The following is a 15,846-nucleotide window of genomic DNA, read 5'->3' as shown; positions in this document are numbered from 1 at the left end:
TCCAAGTGGACGAGGAACCATTAACTAGCACTCTTTGGGTACAATCTGTCAACCAGTTGCAGATCCATCTAACAATAATAGGATCTCACCCACATTTTCCCAATTTGTCAACTAGAATACTATGTGGAACCTTATCAAAAGCCTTACTGAAATCTAGAGAAACTATGTCTACAGCATTCCCCTGATCCAGCAAGGTAGTAACTTTCTCAAAAAAGGAGATAAGATTAGTCTAACATGACTTATTCTTGAGAAACCCGTGCTGGCCCTTAGTGATCAGATCCATCCTTTCTAAATGCTCAAGGACGGACTGTTTGATGATTTGTTCGAACACTTTTCCTGGTATAGAAGTCAAGCTGATGGGTCGGTAGTTACCCGGATCCTCCTTTTTCCCCTTCTTGAAGATGGGGACAACATTTGCCTGCCTCCAATCTTCTGGCACCTCACCTGTTTGCCAAGACTTTTCAAAAATAATGGACAGAGGTTCAGAAATTACATCTGCAAGTTCTTTGTGTAGCCTTGGATGCAGTTCATCTGGCCCAGAGGATTTTGTTTCATTTAAAGAAAGCAGGTGTTTGTGTACTACCCCAATGCCAATTCTAGGCTGCAAATCCCTTCCCGTATAACATGTTCTGTTTATGCCATGTTGAGCACCACTTCCCTCACGAGAAAAGACTGAGGAAAAGTAGGAATTGAGGAGTTCTGCCCTCTCTTCATCTCCTGTTACAATTTCACTTTCCTGTCCCCGTGATGGGCTTATCTTGTCCTTGTTCTTATTCTTACTCTGTACATAGGAAAATAACCCTTTTTTGTTGCATTTAGCATCTCTTGCTAGCCTAAGTTCATACTGAGCTTTAGCTTTCCTAACACTCTCCCTACAAGCACTAGTTATTTGCTTATATTCCTCTTTGGTTATAAGGCCCTCCTTCCACTTCCTAAAGGAGTCTTTTTTATTTCTCAACTCTTTAAAAAGCTGTTTATGGAGCCACCCTGGCCTCTTTAAGCTCTTCCCATTTTTTCTTTCTCATAGGAACGGTTTGGGATTGCGCTTTCATATTTCATTTTTAAAAAACGCCCACCCTTCTTGAACTCCCTTCTCCTTAAGTATTTCCGACCATGGGATTCTACCTAGCATAAGGTTAAGTTTGTTAAAATTTGCTCTTTTAAAGTCCAACCTATATGTCTGACTACGTACAGGTTTTCCTTTCCCCAAGATTGTAAATTTCCCCAAGATTGTAAACTCTGTGATGGACATGTCAGGGGAAAACAAAACCCATAAGACTGGGGAGTGAATCCTCACTGCCCAGGGTAATGCGTTGCCATCAGCCCCTCTGGCTAATCCTTCAGGTATTAACATACCAGGTATTAACATGCTCTGGCATGCCAGGTCAGATGGACTTTCTGAAACTTATCCCAGGGATCCCCATGGCTCTCAGGCTTTCATGGGGGGTGCCCTTCAAAACAACTAAGCAGAGATTGGGAATCAAACTGGGGTATCTCAACTGAGAAGACAGAGGACTTACAATTTCTTTAAATAAACCTTATTCATTATACTTGTGTGGTGTTACTTGGGTTTTGGGTCTTCAATCTAAACCTAGTACCTTGGCCTATTTTGGCTACAGCTACCAAAGTAATTGTTTCTGGAATTCAACTTGCAGGTTCCTAGCTTGCAGGGCTGATATTTTGGTTAATACCCTGGGCAGCTCATTACCCTGGCCTGGGCAATGAGGATTCACTCCCCAGTCTTGTGTGATTTGTTTTGCCCCGACTTGTCACTATCCCTTGACCCCTCCTCCCTGCAGGACTCAGGGTGCTGGCTCTCACCCCCACCCCTTCCTGAGTCTCAGGCAGCATGTGAGATTGCCGCCTGCCGACTCAGAAGTAGCTCTCATTAAAGAAAAAGTAGGCGACCCCCCCCTTAACTACATGAAGTGCAGCTCTGTCAAACAGGGAAGCAGAGTAGGAAGGATCCCATGTCTAATGAAAGGAGTCCAAGGCAGCCACTAGGAAAACAAGTAAAGTCGTATCAGGAAGTAATAAGTGATGTTCTATCGAAAGAAGAGCTAAACGAAAAAAGGCATTACACAGGGTTAGCAGTTCTTTTTTTGTTAGGTATTCTTGTGGCAAAATTGGAATCCTACTAGTGCGACAGGGATGGAGCATTAAAAACCAACAAGGGTCTTGTCTAGTTAATTTTCTGAAAGCCAGATTACAGAGCAAGTTTTCAAACGTTGAAAAATCGAGTATATTAATATTCTCGACGCTACTTGTATAAAGGTAAACCTAATGCGTAACGAATAGGAAGTTCCGCATCCGTTAAACAGGTGTGATTGCAGACAGACACATTATAGCCATTTATGGATGGGAGGTTTTGCTTTGGATTCGCCGCTCTCTAGATGCACATTTCCCCCATCCAAATTCTCCAAACTCAACAGTAAGCCCCAATGCAGAGTTTTGAGAATGCGGGTGGGGGAAATGGGCATCTAGAGAGCGGCAAAGCCAAAGCCAAACCTCCCGTGCATAAATGGCCAACGAGTTCAGCTTACAGATCAGAGCAAGATAATTCCCAGTGGGTAGCCGTGTTAGTCTGTCTGCAGTAGTAGAAAAGGGCAAGAGTCCAGGAGCACCTTAAAGACTAACAAAAATATTTTCTGGTAGGGTAGGAGCTTTCGTGACCCTGCGGCTCACGAAAGCTCCTACCCTACCAGAAAATATTTTTGTTAGTCTTTAAGGTGCTACTGGACTCTAGCCCTTTTCTACTAGATCAGATCAAGGTGCTTCTTTTTGCATTTGAAAAAAAAGCGCTGGCTTCTTAAATGAATCGCGTCCCCGAGGTCGCTTCTGTGACTCGCGGATTGAAACACCGGACCCTTTGGATGGGATGCCTCCTGCGTCCTTGAACTCCCCGGAATCAAAGGGCTCCTCATCTACACAAGTAGAAAAGTCTGTCTGCAGTGGTAGAAAAGAGCAAGAGTCCAGTAGCACCTTAGAGACTAACAAAAATATTTTCTGGCAGGGTAGGAGCAATGCAAAAAGCTCACAAAATGCAAAAATGCAAAAAGAAGTACCTTGATCTGATCTAGTAGAAAAGAGCAAGAGTCCAGTAGCACCTTAGAGACTAACAAAAATATTTTCTGGCAGGGTAGGAGCAATGCAAAAAGCTCACAAAATGCAAAAATGCAAAAAGAAGTACCTTGATCTGATCTAGTAGAAAAGAGCAAGAGTCCAGTAGCACCTTAGAGACTAACAAAAATATTTTCTGGCAGGGTAGGAGCAATGCAAAAAGCTCACAAAATGCAAAAATGCAAAAAGAAGTACCTTGATCTGATCTAGTAGAAAAGAGCAAGAGTCCAGTAGCACCTTAGAGACTAACAAAAATATTTTCTGGCAGGGTAGGAGCAATGCAAAAAGCTCACAAAATGCAAAAATGCAAAAAGAAGTACCTTGATCTGATCTAGTAGAAAAGAGCAAGAGTCCAGTAGCACCTTAGAGACTTAACAAAAATATTTTCTGGCAGGGTAGGAGCAATGCAAAAAGCTCACAAAATGCAAAAATAAGTATCTTGATCTGATCTAGTAGAAAAGGTATACCCTGCCAGAAAATATTTCTGTTCGTCTTTAAGGTGCTCCTGGACTCTGGCCCTTTTCTACTACTGCAGACAGACTAACACGCCTACCCACTGGGAATTATCACCGACACAAGAACACGCCCCCTTTTTCGAGGCCAGTCGGCTTGCACGTCTCGCTCACCTCTCGTTTGCCCGGGACGCGAGGCTCACTCGCGCCGGAGGAACTACAATTCCCAGAAGGCCGTTTTCCGCGCCGCGCGGCGCCGGGCCTCTGCGCATGCGCCTTCGTCGCGGGCGAGGCTAGGGAGGGCGCGGATTTGACCTAGAAGAGGAGGCGAAGATGGCGGCCGCCGTGGGATTCTCCCGAAAGGTGTGAGGTGGAGAAAGAGCTCCGTTCTGGGGGGGTTTCTTGGGCAAGTCTTGTTGTCGCGAGGGTGGGAACAGACACGGGTGATGGGGAAGAGGGTTCCAGTCGAAGAGCTCAGGGGTCCTTTTCCTTCTTGTGGGGGTTTTAATACGGAAAGCCGGAGGACGTGACCAAGGTGGCCGGGAGGGGCCTTCAGGCGCCTTCACGCATCCTGAATAATCCACTTTTTTTTCTTTTTTTAAAGAATGTTTATTATTTTACTATTATTTATTATCCACTTTTTTTTAAAGAATTTTTATTATTTTCAAATAAGTTTACAACCTTAATTATTTTTCAGTTCACAAAAAACAATATATATATAATATAATAGAATATAATATATTATATAATATTAATACATTAATCTATAATATAATACATATAATATAAAAGATTTCTATCTTATCTCTAAACAAATATATACATTTAACGTCCCCTCTCCCCTCCTCAGTCCATTTAGTATCCATGTTTCTCTCTTTGTGTTCAGTTCTAATTCATTATAACGAACCAAATCTATCAAGCCTACAATGATTTTTATAACTTTGGTAATTTGGTTACTCTTAACGTTTTGAATTAGATCAATTCATAATCCTTTATATTCCCCAATTTAAGTTCAGTTGAGCAATATGTTGTCCATGCTTCCCATTCTCCCAAAAATTCAATATTGTCTTTTTGATTTATTAATGCAGTTAGTTTTGCCGTTTCAGCCAGTTCCATCATTTTATCTATCCAAACGGTTTTGTCTGGTATCTCAGAAGTTTTCCATTTCATTGCATAAACCAGTCTTTCAGCAGTAGTGGCATGTATCAAAAATGACTGAATAATTCATTTTCAATGCAATTTCACGTTCATTTGTAAGTGGATTATGCCGTTTCACAATCCGCAAAGTGCATTGAAAGCGGCTTGAAAATGCATTATTCTACCTGTGTGGATGCTGTGTGTAAAGTAAAGGGCTTCCATTTATGCCGCAGTGATGATCCGCAAAGGAAACCCTTCCTTGTTTCCAAAGTCTCTTGCAACGCCCTCCTGTCTTTGCCCCAGGTCATTTGATTTTGTTGGTGCTACTTCAGCCCCAAAGATAATTCCCAGTGGGTAGCCGTGTTAGTCTGTCTGCAGTAGTAGAAAAGGGCAAGAGTCCAGTAGCACCTTAAAGACTAACAAAAATATTTTCTGGTAGGGTAGGAGCTTTCGTGAGCCACAGCTCACTTCTTCAGATACAGCTACAGATGGATTCACATTCTAGCTGTTTTGGAAGAAGTGATCTGTGGCTCACAAAAGCTCATACCCTACCATAAAATATTCTTGTTAGTCTTTAAGGTGCTACTGGACTCTTGCCCTTTTCTACTTCAGCCCCAAAGTCAGTTTGTCCGGACAGCCGAATGTGGGGCTCTGGAGGGGAGGCCTGTGAAGTTTCCTTCTTACAAAAGTAGCGTGGGGATCTGTAAAGAAGAGCCAGGTTTAAAAAAAAAAAACCAGCGTAAATGAAGAACGGCAGAAGAGCTATTCTGTGTATATGTTTCTTTTATTTATGTTATTAGTAGTACGCCTTTCTCATTGAGGCTTAAAGTGGATTATGCAATGTTAATCAGTGCAATCAAGTAGGATGAAACATGTCATAAGCAATGTAATAGGGCTAGGAATTGGAAACGGAGCTGTAGTCTGAACAGAGCATAATTATTATACATGACATGTTAAACAGTTCTGAAGATGGTACTGCATTAATAGAAACAAACTATTTTCCAAGGCCGGTCTGTTGTGATACAGCCCTGTTACAAGAATGTTCTTGTGAATAACTGGTTTACGTAATTTGTGAAATGCCAGGAGCCTGGAAGCCTTCCTGACCTCTTCCTGTGACCATTGCACAGAGTTGGGGTCACTACAGAGAAGGCACAGGTATGGGCAGTTGCTAATAGGCACGGGAATTTGGTACAGGAACAGTTTTCTCTGGAGCTTTGGGAAGAAATAAGTTATTTCCGGCTCACGTTCCTCCTTTCCCCAAAGAACCTTGATGTTCGTGATGGATCATCCCAATATGACTCACTCTTTGCATGCCGCTGTCAGTTGTAGCACAGAAATGTCCACTACTGAGAAGAGTGGAGGGAATGGAAATGAATACTTCTATATCCTGATTGTTTTATCCTTCTATGGAATCTTTCTCATGGGAATAATGCTGGGCTACATTAAAGCCAAGAGGAAAGGAAAGAAATCCAACTTGCCACTCTTTACAAAGATGAAGAGAGGGAGTGGGGTCAAGCCTTCAAACCTCTGCCAAGCATCTCGGAGCTGAAGTCAGTGCATATCCCAAAGGTGCTGATCATGCTGCAGGAGAGCATGGGGCCAGCTCTCTCCTGCACCCTCTGCTCCATGGAAGGGAGCAGCGTGAGTCTTCATGTTCACCTCACAATCCAAGAGGAAGCAGCTGGTGCTGAACTAGGGGAAACGCCTGAAGCACCCTTTCTGAACGGCAGTAATGAAAGGTGTTCAGAAAGCATCCACTAAAATTCCTAGCATTTGCAGGTACTCAGGAGGCACCATTTCTAAAAGAGCAAATTGAAAGTTTCCCAGTTTTGCCTCATACTTTAATATTTTTTCCACTAGTGATGAAGGGGTAGCCTGTGTGATGTTGGGAGCAGGAAGGAGGGTTATCAAACCTCATACATTGTAATGTATAGGCAATTGCCTTTTCTATTAAGGAAAGGAATATTTCTTTCCAAGAAAATAGTGCTTACTTTAAGAAGCAGAAGAGTTGGTTTTTATATGCTGACTTAAGGGAGAATCAAACCGGCTTACAATCACCTTCCCTTCCCCTCCCCACAACAGACACCCTGTGAGGTAGGTGGGGCTGAGAGAGAATGACTTGCCCAAGGTCACCCAGCTGGCTTCGTGTGTAGGAGCGGGGAAACAAATCCAGTTCACCAGATTAGCCTCCGCCGCTCATGTGGAGGAGTGGAGAATCAAACCCAGTTCTCCAGATCAGACTCCACCGCTCCAAACCACCATTCTTAACCACTACACCACGCTGGCTTTCTGAGAATCCTGCAAGTGTCTGCAAGAATCCTTTAGAATCCTGCAAGTGTCTGGAATACAGATGCAGGCACCCGAATATCAGACGGTAGCCTGATGGATTTGTGACTGTATTTTACTACAGGAAATGACAGTATTCTTCAAGGAGGACTCACAGACCAAAAGTGACACCTTAGAGATTGGGTCACTAAGGGCAGGAATTATGAAATACAATAGGTTAGCCAGTGTGGTATAGTAGTTACGGTGCTGGACTGGGATCTGGGAAACCCAAGTTCAAATACCCACTCTGCCATGGAAACTGGCTGGGTGACCTTGGGCCAGCCACACACTCTTAAGCCTCAACCCTGGCAAGTATTTGGATGGGAGACCTCCAAGGAATGCCAGAGTCATGACATGGAGGCAGGCAATGGGAAGCCACCTCTGAACATCTCTTGTCGTGAAACCCCTTCGGGGTTGCCATCAGTCAGCTGTGACTTGACGGCTTGTAGAAAAACGCCTTGTCCTTTTAATGGAGAATTAGTATGTGGAAATGGACTGCAGAAGCATTTCATGTCATGGAGGTAAATAACATCCCGTTAAACCTCTGTTAAAGGGACAATGTTTTTTTCTCCCATGTATTTGTCAACTCTACTGATGTGAACCCGCCACAATTCCAGTTTATAACCTTGTAATGTGTGCTGGCTACTGTGTCTGTCTTTTATTTTAGATTTATTTTAGATTTTCAGTGTGCTTGATTCCAGGCCTTTGATTAGTTGCAAACTTAGAAATATTTTAAGATAACAAAGAATGAAACAGACAGTAACTTGCCCTTGACTTACCTGCTTACTTTATTGATGGTAGTCTTTACTGTTTTGCTGAAAAATACTTGGATTATAGCTTTGTGATGCCTCTCCAGAGGGAAGAAGGCAGTGTCAGAGTTTTGGAGTAATCACTGAGAGGGCTTCCTTTTATAAGGTGTTGTAAATTGATTTACTGGTATTACTAGGAAGGAGACCTTCGTCAACATGAGAATGTATGTTTTGGAATAGGAGAAGTTGGGTCCATGGTGTTTAAATGTTGTAATTAAAAAATAGAACCTAACTGCTTAGAAGATGAGAACAAGCCAATGGCAGAACACTGCTCCAGGTAACACTCATCTTTCGGAAGGTTGACTTCTGTAGGAGCTCAAGTTTGAAACAGTTTCTCCTGCCCCCAAACATTGCTTGAACAGTTAACTGAAATTGTAACTTGGTTTCGGTTTAATTTTACATTCAGTCAGATCAGTTGCAAATGAAATGATCAGACTATCTAAAGCATAATGAAGCTCATGTGTATTATTTGAGTATGAAGGGTGAATTCTTGTGTATACTAAGGTTTCCTGATGTTCAGTTGTGTGTTTGAAAACAGTAGTATGCATGTGATTGTATATGCCAGCTTCTATAGTAGGATAGTAGGAATCTTTTGTCCGGTTGACAGGGTTGCTAACATGTTCAGTCCTGTCCCTAAGAATTTGTTTCCCTCTGCACCATTTGTTTATTTGCCTTCACAGGGCTCCTAAAATGTCCTGTCCCAAAATCCAATACATTTTTGGCATGTCTTTCCTTCAAGGAGCCAAGAGCAATACACATGTTTTTTCTTCGTCATTTTATGCTCTCAGCAAGCCTAGTGAGGTAGAGTTGCTTTCTGAATGAGTTTGCTAGTTGTGCTTTGATTTCTGAAAATTATCATGGAAACATAAACATTTCCCTCTACTTATTTTTTTAAAAATTTTAATTGTGAATTTCTTTTTCTAGGTGCGTCACTTCAGCACCTCTTGGGTCAGGCCAGTATCCAAACTGGTGCAGGTAAGTTTGCTTACAATTTTTTTCCTTTACATGACATATTGCTGCAAATTTTTAAAATTTAATTTACATAGAAAAGCTATAGGATGGGATTTTTGATCTGTAACTTAATTTACATATGTGTCTACATATGGTAGTGTACTGTAACTACCTAGGAAGCTGTGGCTGAAAATGTATGTGAATATATTATGTGCATTTCAGTAACCTTGGGTGTACATTCTGAAAATACAAATCATTTCTTATTATGAACATTGCCTTACTGGAGGTTGTTGATTACCCAGACCAGGATCCAAAGCAGTACACCACGGGTCCTCAGCCTTGTTGGGCTTGCAGGCAACTTTGGAATTTTGAGAGGAGGCCATGAGCACCACGCCAAAATGGCTTAGGCAGGAGGCAGCCCCCCCCCCAAGTACCTCCCTCCTCAGTTTGTAAAAGAATCACAGAAGGGGGAATAAAAAGAAATGAAGGAAAGCCTGGTGGGGAAGGGAAGGAGAGAAAAAGAAGGAAAGCTTGAAAGGGGGATGGAACCAGAAGCCTGGGTACTTATCAGTGCTTCTGATCTTCCAGTGGATGCGGCTGTTATTGCAGCTGTGGAAAACACTTCCATATGAGTGGGGGGTCAGTAACAAGCCCTGCCGTACAGGTGGCCCCGGCCCCTTTCTGAAGAACTTAGTAGGCACCAGAGGAAGTTGTGGCGGGTGCTGTGGCATCTATGGGTGCCGTGTTGGGGAACTCTGAGCTGTTACAGTGATTCTGTGGATTGAGGAGAGTCTGAGTTTGTTTCTCAAACATCAGCCCCTGCCACATAGGAAACCACTCTTGAAAATGGTGGGCTTCTGAAAGAATATTGTAATATGGTGTAGAGTAGATAGATCTGCTTCTCGAAGGAAAAATGATTAAATCCCCATTGTTAGACCATTTACAATTTGTCTTTCTTCAAAAAGGGCCCAAGGCAGCTATAAATCTATTCCGCATTCACTTCTAGATTCTCATAGAGGCATAACCTGTAATAACTGGCCATGCAGTGAATAGGACTTCACTGCATAGAAATGTGTGGGAAGTTTTTTTTACCGTACAGTGGATTGCTACCGAAAACTAGCTTCTCGTGTGGTTGCGGCTGCCATGAACTGAATTTACTGGCCACCACATTACTACATTGTCTTTAATTGGCATACTGGTAAACCGCAAATACATTCCCACTTGGATCAGGTAATATTGGACTAAATGTTCCTTGTCTGGTCCTTAACTGCCGAGGTGTTCTGCATATGCATTGTACCTTTGTAAATAAAAATCCTATCAGTGAACAATGGGATTCTAACAATAGCAAAAACACCATGCCAGCCTGAAGTTGGCCTACCTTGGTTTTATATCTGTATCTCATTGACATGAGGCTGTAGTGTGCTGATACAATTTTGAAACTATCCAGCATCTCCATTCTTGACACTTATTCTTGACACTTGCTCTTTTTAATTATTTGCTTGTTTTTTGTCCCCTGAAGCCCCCAATCCAAGTGTATGGACTGGAAGGCCGATATGCCACTGCCCTCTATTCCGCTGCTTCTAAGCAGAAGAAGTTGGATCAGATAGAAAAAGAGCTGAGTCGAGTATCGGTAATAATATTTTTTTGCATACATTTATTACACATTCTTAGTATTTATTTCCATTGAAAATGTTGGTTTGTGTGGGAAAGGCCCTGTGTATATGCTGTCTCCTCTGGTAAGGCAGAGGAAATTCTTAGCCTTGTAGTTTGTCACACAGTGGGAAAACACATAGGAAATGTGTTCTTATGATAAAAATGTGCTGTTGTTCAAGCAGTAAGCCCAGTTATAATGGAGAATACCAGATGCTGAATACAAGCAAAAAAAGAGCAACTGATTTTCTACTCTGGCATGCTACATCAGAATGGGAACAGGCAGATGCAAACAAATCAGCCACTTATGAAATTTTGTTTCAGGCCAAATTGCTGGAAATCAGGAATACCTCTTGGTTTGTTCAGAAGATACATCTGCATGGGTGTTACTGTACTGTACAAAAAATAAAGGAGAGCCAGCCTGGTGTAGTGGTTAGGAGCAGCCTGGTGTAGTGGTTAGGACTCTAAACTGGAGAACCAGGTTTGATTCCCCACTCCTCCATATGACAGAGGACTCTAGTCTGGTGAACTGGGTTGGTTTCCCCACTCCTACACATGATGCCTGCTGGGTGACCTTGAGCCAGTCACAGTTCTCTCTGAAGTCTCTCAGCCCCACCTACCTCACAAGGTGTCTGTTGTGGGGAAAGGAAGGGAAGCCAGTTTGAGTCTTCTTAAAAAGGTAAAGCAAATCGAAGTATAAAAACCAACTTCTTATTCTTCTGTCAGGGACTGTTGCTGCTGACTTTCAAATGGTGGCCAGGAGACTGTTTGGAAATGGACCACTGACTATTACTTTCCCCTTTTTCCCAAGTTGCTTTAGGGGTACTTTTCTCTTGCATGCTTCACAATGCAGTGAAAGATTAACAGACTCTAAAGAGCTCAGGAGTGAAGAAAGAGTGGGAAGGCCAGTTTTAACACAAAGAATTTGTATAGCACTTTCAAATTGTATCACATGCACACTTCTTAGGGGAAGGGCCGTAGCTGAGTGGTAGAGCATCTGCTTGGCAGGCAGAAGGTCCCAGGTTCAATCCCTGGCATCTCCAGTTAAAGGGGCTAGGCAAGTAGGTGATGTGAAAGACCTCTGCCTAAGACCCTGGCGCTGTCGGTCTGAGCAGACGATACTGACTTAGATGGACCAAGGGTCTGATTCAGTATAAGGCATGTGTTCATGTGTGTTCTTGTTTGTAATCCTTACAACAACCTTCTCAGGTGAGTGAGTTGTGGATGTTGAACAGCTAGTGGGGATGGGGTGCTAAGGCTGAGGGGGAGGGGGGCTTGCTTAAGCCCGCTTAAGGAGTTTGTGGCAGAGGTGAGATTCAAAGGAGGGATTATGCCACACCCGGCATCCCTAACCTTTTTGAGCATTTGGGCACCTTGGGCCAGTCACAGTTCTCTCAGAACTCTCTCAGCTCACGCAGAGGCAGGCAATGGCAAACCACCTCCAAACATCTCTTGCCTTGAAAACCCTACAGCATGGGTTCTCAACAAGGGAGGAATCCTCCCCTGGGGGGAGAATTTTAGGGTTCCGGGGGGGAATTGAGACTACTGTTCAGCAAAGTGTAATGTCCTGTAGATTATGTACAATCTGTAAAATCGTAGTTTGTTTTTAATTTAATCTGCGATATTCAGTAAAGTTTATGACTATCTTGGGAACGGGGGAATTATATTCTGTACAATGGTGAAAGGGGGGAATGGAGCAAAAAAGGTTGAGAACCAGCTGCCCTGCAGGGTGGCCATAAGACAGCTGTGATTTGACTGCACTTTCCTCCACCGCCAGGCACCTTTAGACTTTTGAGAGGGGGTAGTGAGCATCAACTCAAAATGGCTGCCACAGGAGGCAAAGCCAAATACAAAACAACTGCTGAAGGAAGTGGAGCTCTCCACATTTTGGTTGGACTCATGGTCCAGCCACAGGGAGGACAGCAAGCCAGGAGAAAGAGGGGATTGGACTTCTACTCCTGAACACTCATCTCCCCTCACACAACAGCCCAACTCCCTAGATTCTAAAGCTCTTAGAACAGTGCTCCTCAACATGGTGCCAACAGCACCACAGTGCTCACCAGTACTGGTGCCGAGTGGCCCTGCCCACATTCTAAAAAGCTTGGTGGGCACCAGGGAAGTATTGGCCGGTGCCATGATGGGGCTACACCAATTTTTAAATATTTTTTTGCTGTCACGTCACAGCTGACTTATGGCGACCACTGGTGGGGTTTTCAAGGCCAGAGATGTTCAGAGGGGGGTTGCCATTACCTTCCTACATAACAACCCTGGTATTCCTTGGTGGGTCTCCCATCCGAATACTAACCAGGGCCGACCCTCTGAGCTTTTGAGATCTGACAGGATTGGGCTAGCCAAGTCAGGGTGCCACCCAATAACAAACCAAAATTCTCTGTTCTTTAATACACTTTCATGTACGTTCTGAAAACATTAATTGTACAGTTTGTTGGTAAATTAATACATTGGAGATCTAAAATCAATTTTTCAGATAACCTGGAATATTTTTTTTGAATACATGTAAATTAGTGAGAGTCAGTCAGGTAATATTGAAGATGCTGTCTGAACATTATTTTGTCTTACGATACATGTGTTGAGTGTCACATCATTAAACAACCCCTTACCTTTGAGATGCTTTTTTAAGTAAACTACATTGTGAACAGCTTTGATTTCTAGAACTAATTATGTCTGTGTCGGTGAACTAATTGGAAGAAATTCTAGTTTTGACCATGGTATTCCTGTTGTTATAATTGCAGGCACTTATCAGGGACCCTAAATTGTCTGGGATTGTCGTGAACCCTCACATAAAGGTTGCAGTAAAGCAAAAGGCTGTGAATGACGTTTTAGTTAAAGAGAAACTGTCTCCTATCACTGTCAACTTTGTCAGTAAGTAATCTTCTCTATGGACTAGGCTCTCTACCAGCCTTGCTCTGTCAACTGTTATTGAAAGCATAGTATTTCCTTCTTCTTTAGTAGCCACAGTTTAAAAAGCCATCTTTATAATTTTTCTTTTACTTTCTATACAGTTTGAATTTGTATAAAATCTTAGTAATGCTTTAATTTTTTTTAAAAGATGTGCTTGCTGAAAACGGTCGCTTACGTTTCACCCCTGGTGTAATTTCTGCATTTGGCAAGATCATGAGTGCGCATCGTGGAGAAGTGCTGTGTTCTGTTACCACTGCCCAGGTAAGCTAATGGTGCAGAAAACTCTCCTTTAACGATTTCTGTGTTGTCCAGTGGCAAAAACAGACAGAAGAGCCCTACGTCTGCCAAGTGATGTGGCACTTTAGTCATAAGCACCCGAGGGATTGTTTTAAGGTAGCTATTAAAAAGGCAAACAGAACACTTTTGGTTTTTTTCCTTTGCTTGACCCATTCAGTCTGTAAAAAGCCAGCAAACATTTATTTTTCTGTTACCTTTGCCTGCCCTCCTCCTTTTAGTCAGGAAAATGTTTTACGTTCTGGGATAACAGTAATGCCTCACACACACATCTGTTGAGGGTAATTGAGCCCCACTCCTCTGAATAGAGCATTGATTCTCCATGAATTAGAATGCCTGTTCTGAACAAGCATTCTGGACCTTTTAAATAATTCCACCAGTCTATTCCATTTTTACAAAGAAAGGTGCAGAGCTTTCCTTGTTCTTCCATTGTAATTTCATGCAGTGGGGAGGGATGCTAGATACGATAGGGATACTCTCAGATTGCCTCCTACATTTGTAACGTTGGGATTCATGACAGGTTCTCATTATCCTTCTTGGAGTGCAGCACAGTAATTGGAATGATAAAGGTGCTTTTTTATAGCTTACCTGGTCAGGGTCTCTCTTTTGTACTGCTTGTCAGTATCTTGCTCATCTTAAAACCATTTTCACTTGGAAAAAGCCACAGGTTAAAGAGTGACTTATTCACATTCTGCGTACTAAAGGTCAATTTCAATGTATGTAGTTAATAGCAAAATGTCATTAGTTAAGCTAATCAGGCTACTATGTGTGGCAAGTTATCCTTGCTGTTTGTAAACAAATACCTAAGTCAGTTTTCATCTGTTGTGTGTTACACCTGAAAACGTTTTTTTTTAACTTAGAGACCTCTCCCCCAATCTCTGTTTTGTTTTTGACCTGCATATTGTAGCCCTTGGATGACGCCAGTCTGACTGAATTGAAAACAGCACTGAATGGCTTCTTGGCTAAAGGAGAAGTACTGAAACTGGAGATCAAGGTATGGGAGCAGATCCTTGAAGCCGAAGCATTTCCATAACCAACTGAAATAAAGAGAGAAAGGGGGGGGGGCACGCTAACTCTCAGTTGGTGTCTTAGCAAATGACCTGCAGTTAAAATTGTGAAAATGTAACTAATACAAATCTGACAGTTTTGCTGTCTAGTCTTGTTTGCCATGGGGACAAATAGATCAGAAGGGAGGAAAATGGATAATAAAATTGGGTTCTGGTTCCTGGATCATTCAAGTCTTTTGGGGCTGAAAAGATGATTTTTTAAGCGTGGACAACCGATGCAGTCAATATATACAGGATATACAAGTACTAAAGATTTTATTGCCCCTCCCCATCTTGTTCTGGCATAGCTGTTACATACTCTGTTACAAGAGCAGTTATTAGAAGATACTGAGTCCAGGACAGCTAACAACAATGATTTTATGCAAATATATTTGATCTGTATCTGTGTTATAAAATGTACTTGATACTATTGACCAGACAATTGAAATGCAAACATTCTAGTCTTTTCCTTCTGTGACACAGGAGACTGACATCCTGCTTGATTTTTTTTCCTAGACTGACCCATCAATCTTGGGAGGAATGGTGGTCAGCATTGGGGAGAAATACGTGGACATGTCCACAAAGTCCAAGATTCAGAAACTGACCAAGATTATGAAACAGACTATCTAGTGTTCATCATGAGATTTTTCTCATTAAACTGTTAAGAAAAAAATTAAAATGGTTCTTTAAAAATGGTGATTTGTGTGGCACTTTATTTGATATTTAGAAAAGAACAATATTTCTTTAAGGCCCGCGAAATCATTTGTTCTGGCCCTTTGTGGGTCCTGGCAGATCTCTAGCTCAGAAGGATCTAAGACTGGTGATCCTCCCCCTCCCGCGGACAGGAATAGCCTCTATTCAAGGCGGATGTGAGTTTGTTTTACCGAGAAAAGGAACCTTTCCCCCACCTTGCAGAAGAGTTGTTAACTATGGAGCTGCTAGGACCGCCCAAGAAACTGTTAATCATGGAGAAATGTATTCCCTCTGTACTACAAGAGAGCTGGTGACAATGGAGAGGTTAAAGGAGGCAGGGCTAGAATGCGCGTGCACTCGTTGGGGGGGTGAGTTCTTAGCCAGTGTGTCCTCATTTCACCCCTGCAGGCGAAGGTAGCAGGAGCCGGCTGTAGAATCCGGTCCCAACCA

At 42.6% G+C, this 15,846-nt stretch overlaps 1 protein-coding gene across 1 annotated transcript in view; it reads left to right on the top strand.

Annotated features, from left to right (window-relative positions):
- Positions 1 to 15,357, top strand: part of ATP5PO (ATP synthase peripheral stalk subunit OSCP) — a 169,791-nt gene extending 154,434 nt beyond the window's left edge. Inside the window, exons 2-8 of the mRNA XM_056858141.1 lie at positions 3,882 to 3,935; positions 8,768 to 8,818; positions 10,314 to 10,424; positions 13,195 to 13,324; positions 13,512 to 13,624; positions 14,565 to 14,651; positions 15,220 to 15,357. Coding sequence (XP_056714119.1) covers positions 3,906 to 3,935; positions 8,768 to 8,818; positions 10,314 to 10,424; positions 13,195 to 13,324; positions 13,512 to 13,624; positions 14,565 to 14,651; positions 15,220 to 15,333 — 636 coding nt within the window. The 5' untranslated portion in view covers positions 3,882 to 3,905 and the 3' untranslated portion in view covers positions 15,334 to 15,357. The remainder of the gene's footprint in view (positions 1 to 3,881; positions 3,936 to 8,767; positions 8,819 to 10,313; positions 10,425 to 13,194; positions 13,325 to 13,511; positions 13,625 to 14,564; positions 14,652 to 15,219) is intronic.
- Positions 15,358 to 15,846: the final 489 nt, after the last annotated feature.

This window comes from Euleptes europaea, chromosome 12, assembly GCF_029931775.1.
Source record: "Euleptes europaea isolate rEulEur1 chromosome 12, rEulEur1.hap1, whole genome shotgun sequence".
NCBI lineage: Eukaryota > Metazoa > Chordata > Lepidosauria > Squamata > Sphaerodactylidae > Euleptes > Euleptes europaea.
Note: the sequence above shows the minus strand (reverse complement) of the source record. Positions and strands in the feature narration are given on the sequence as shown.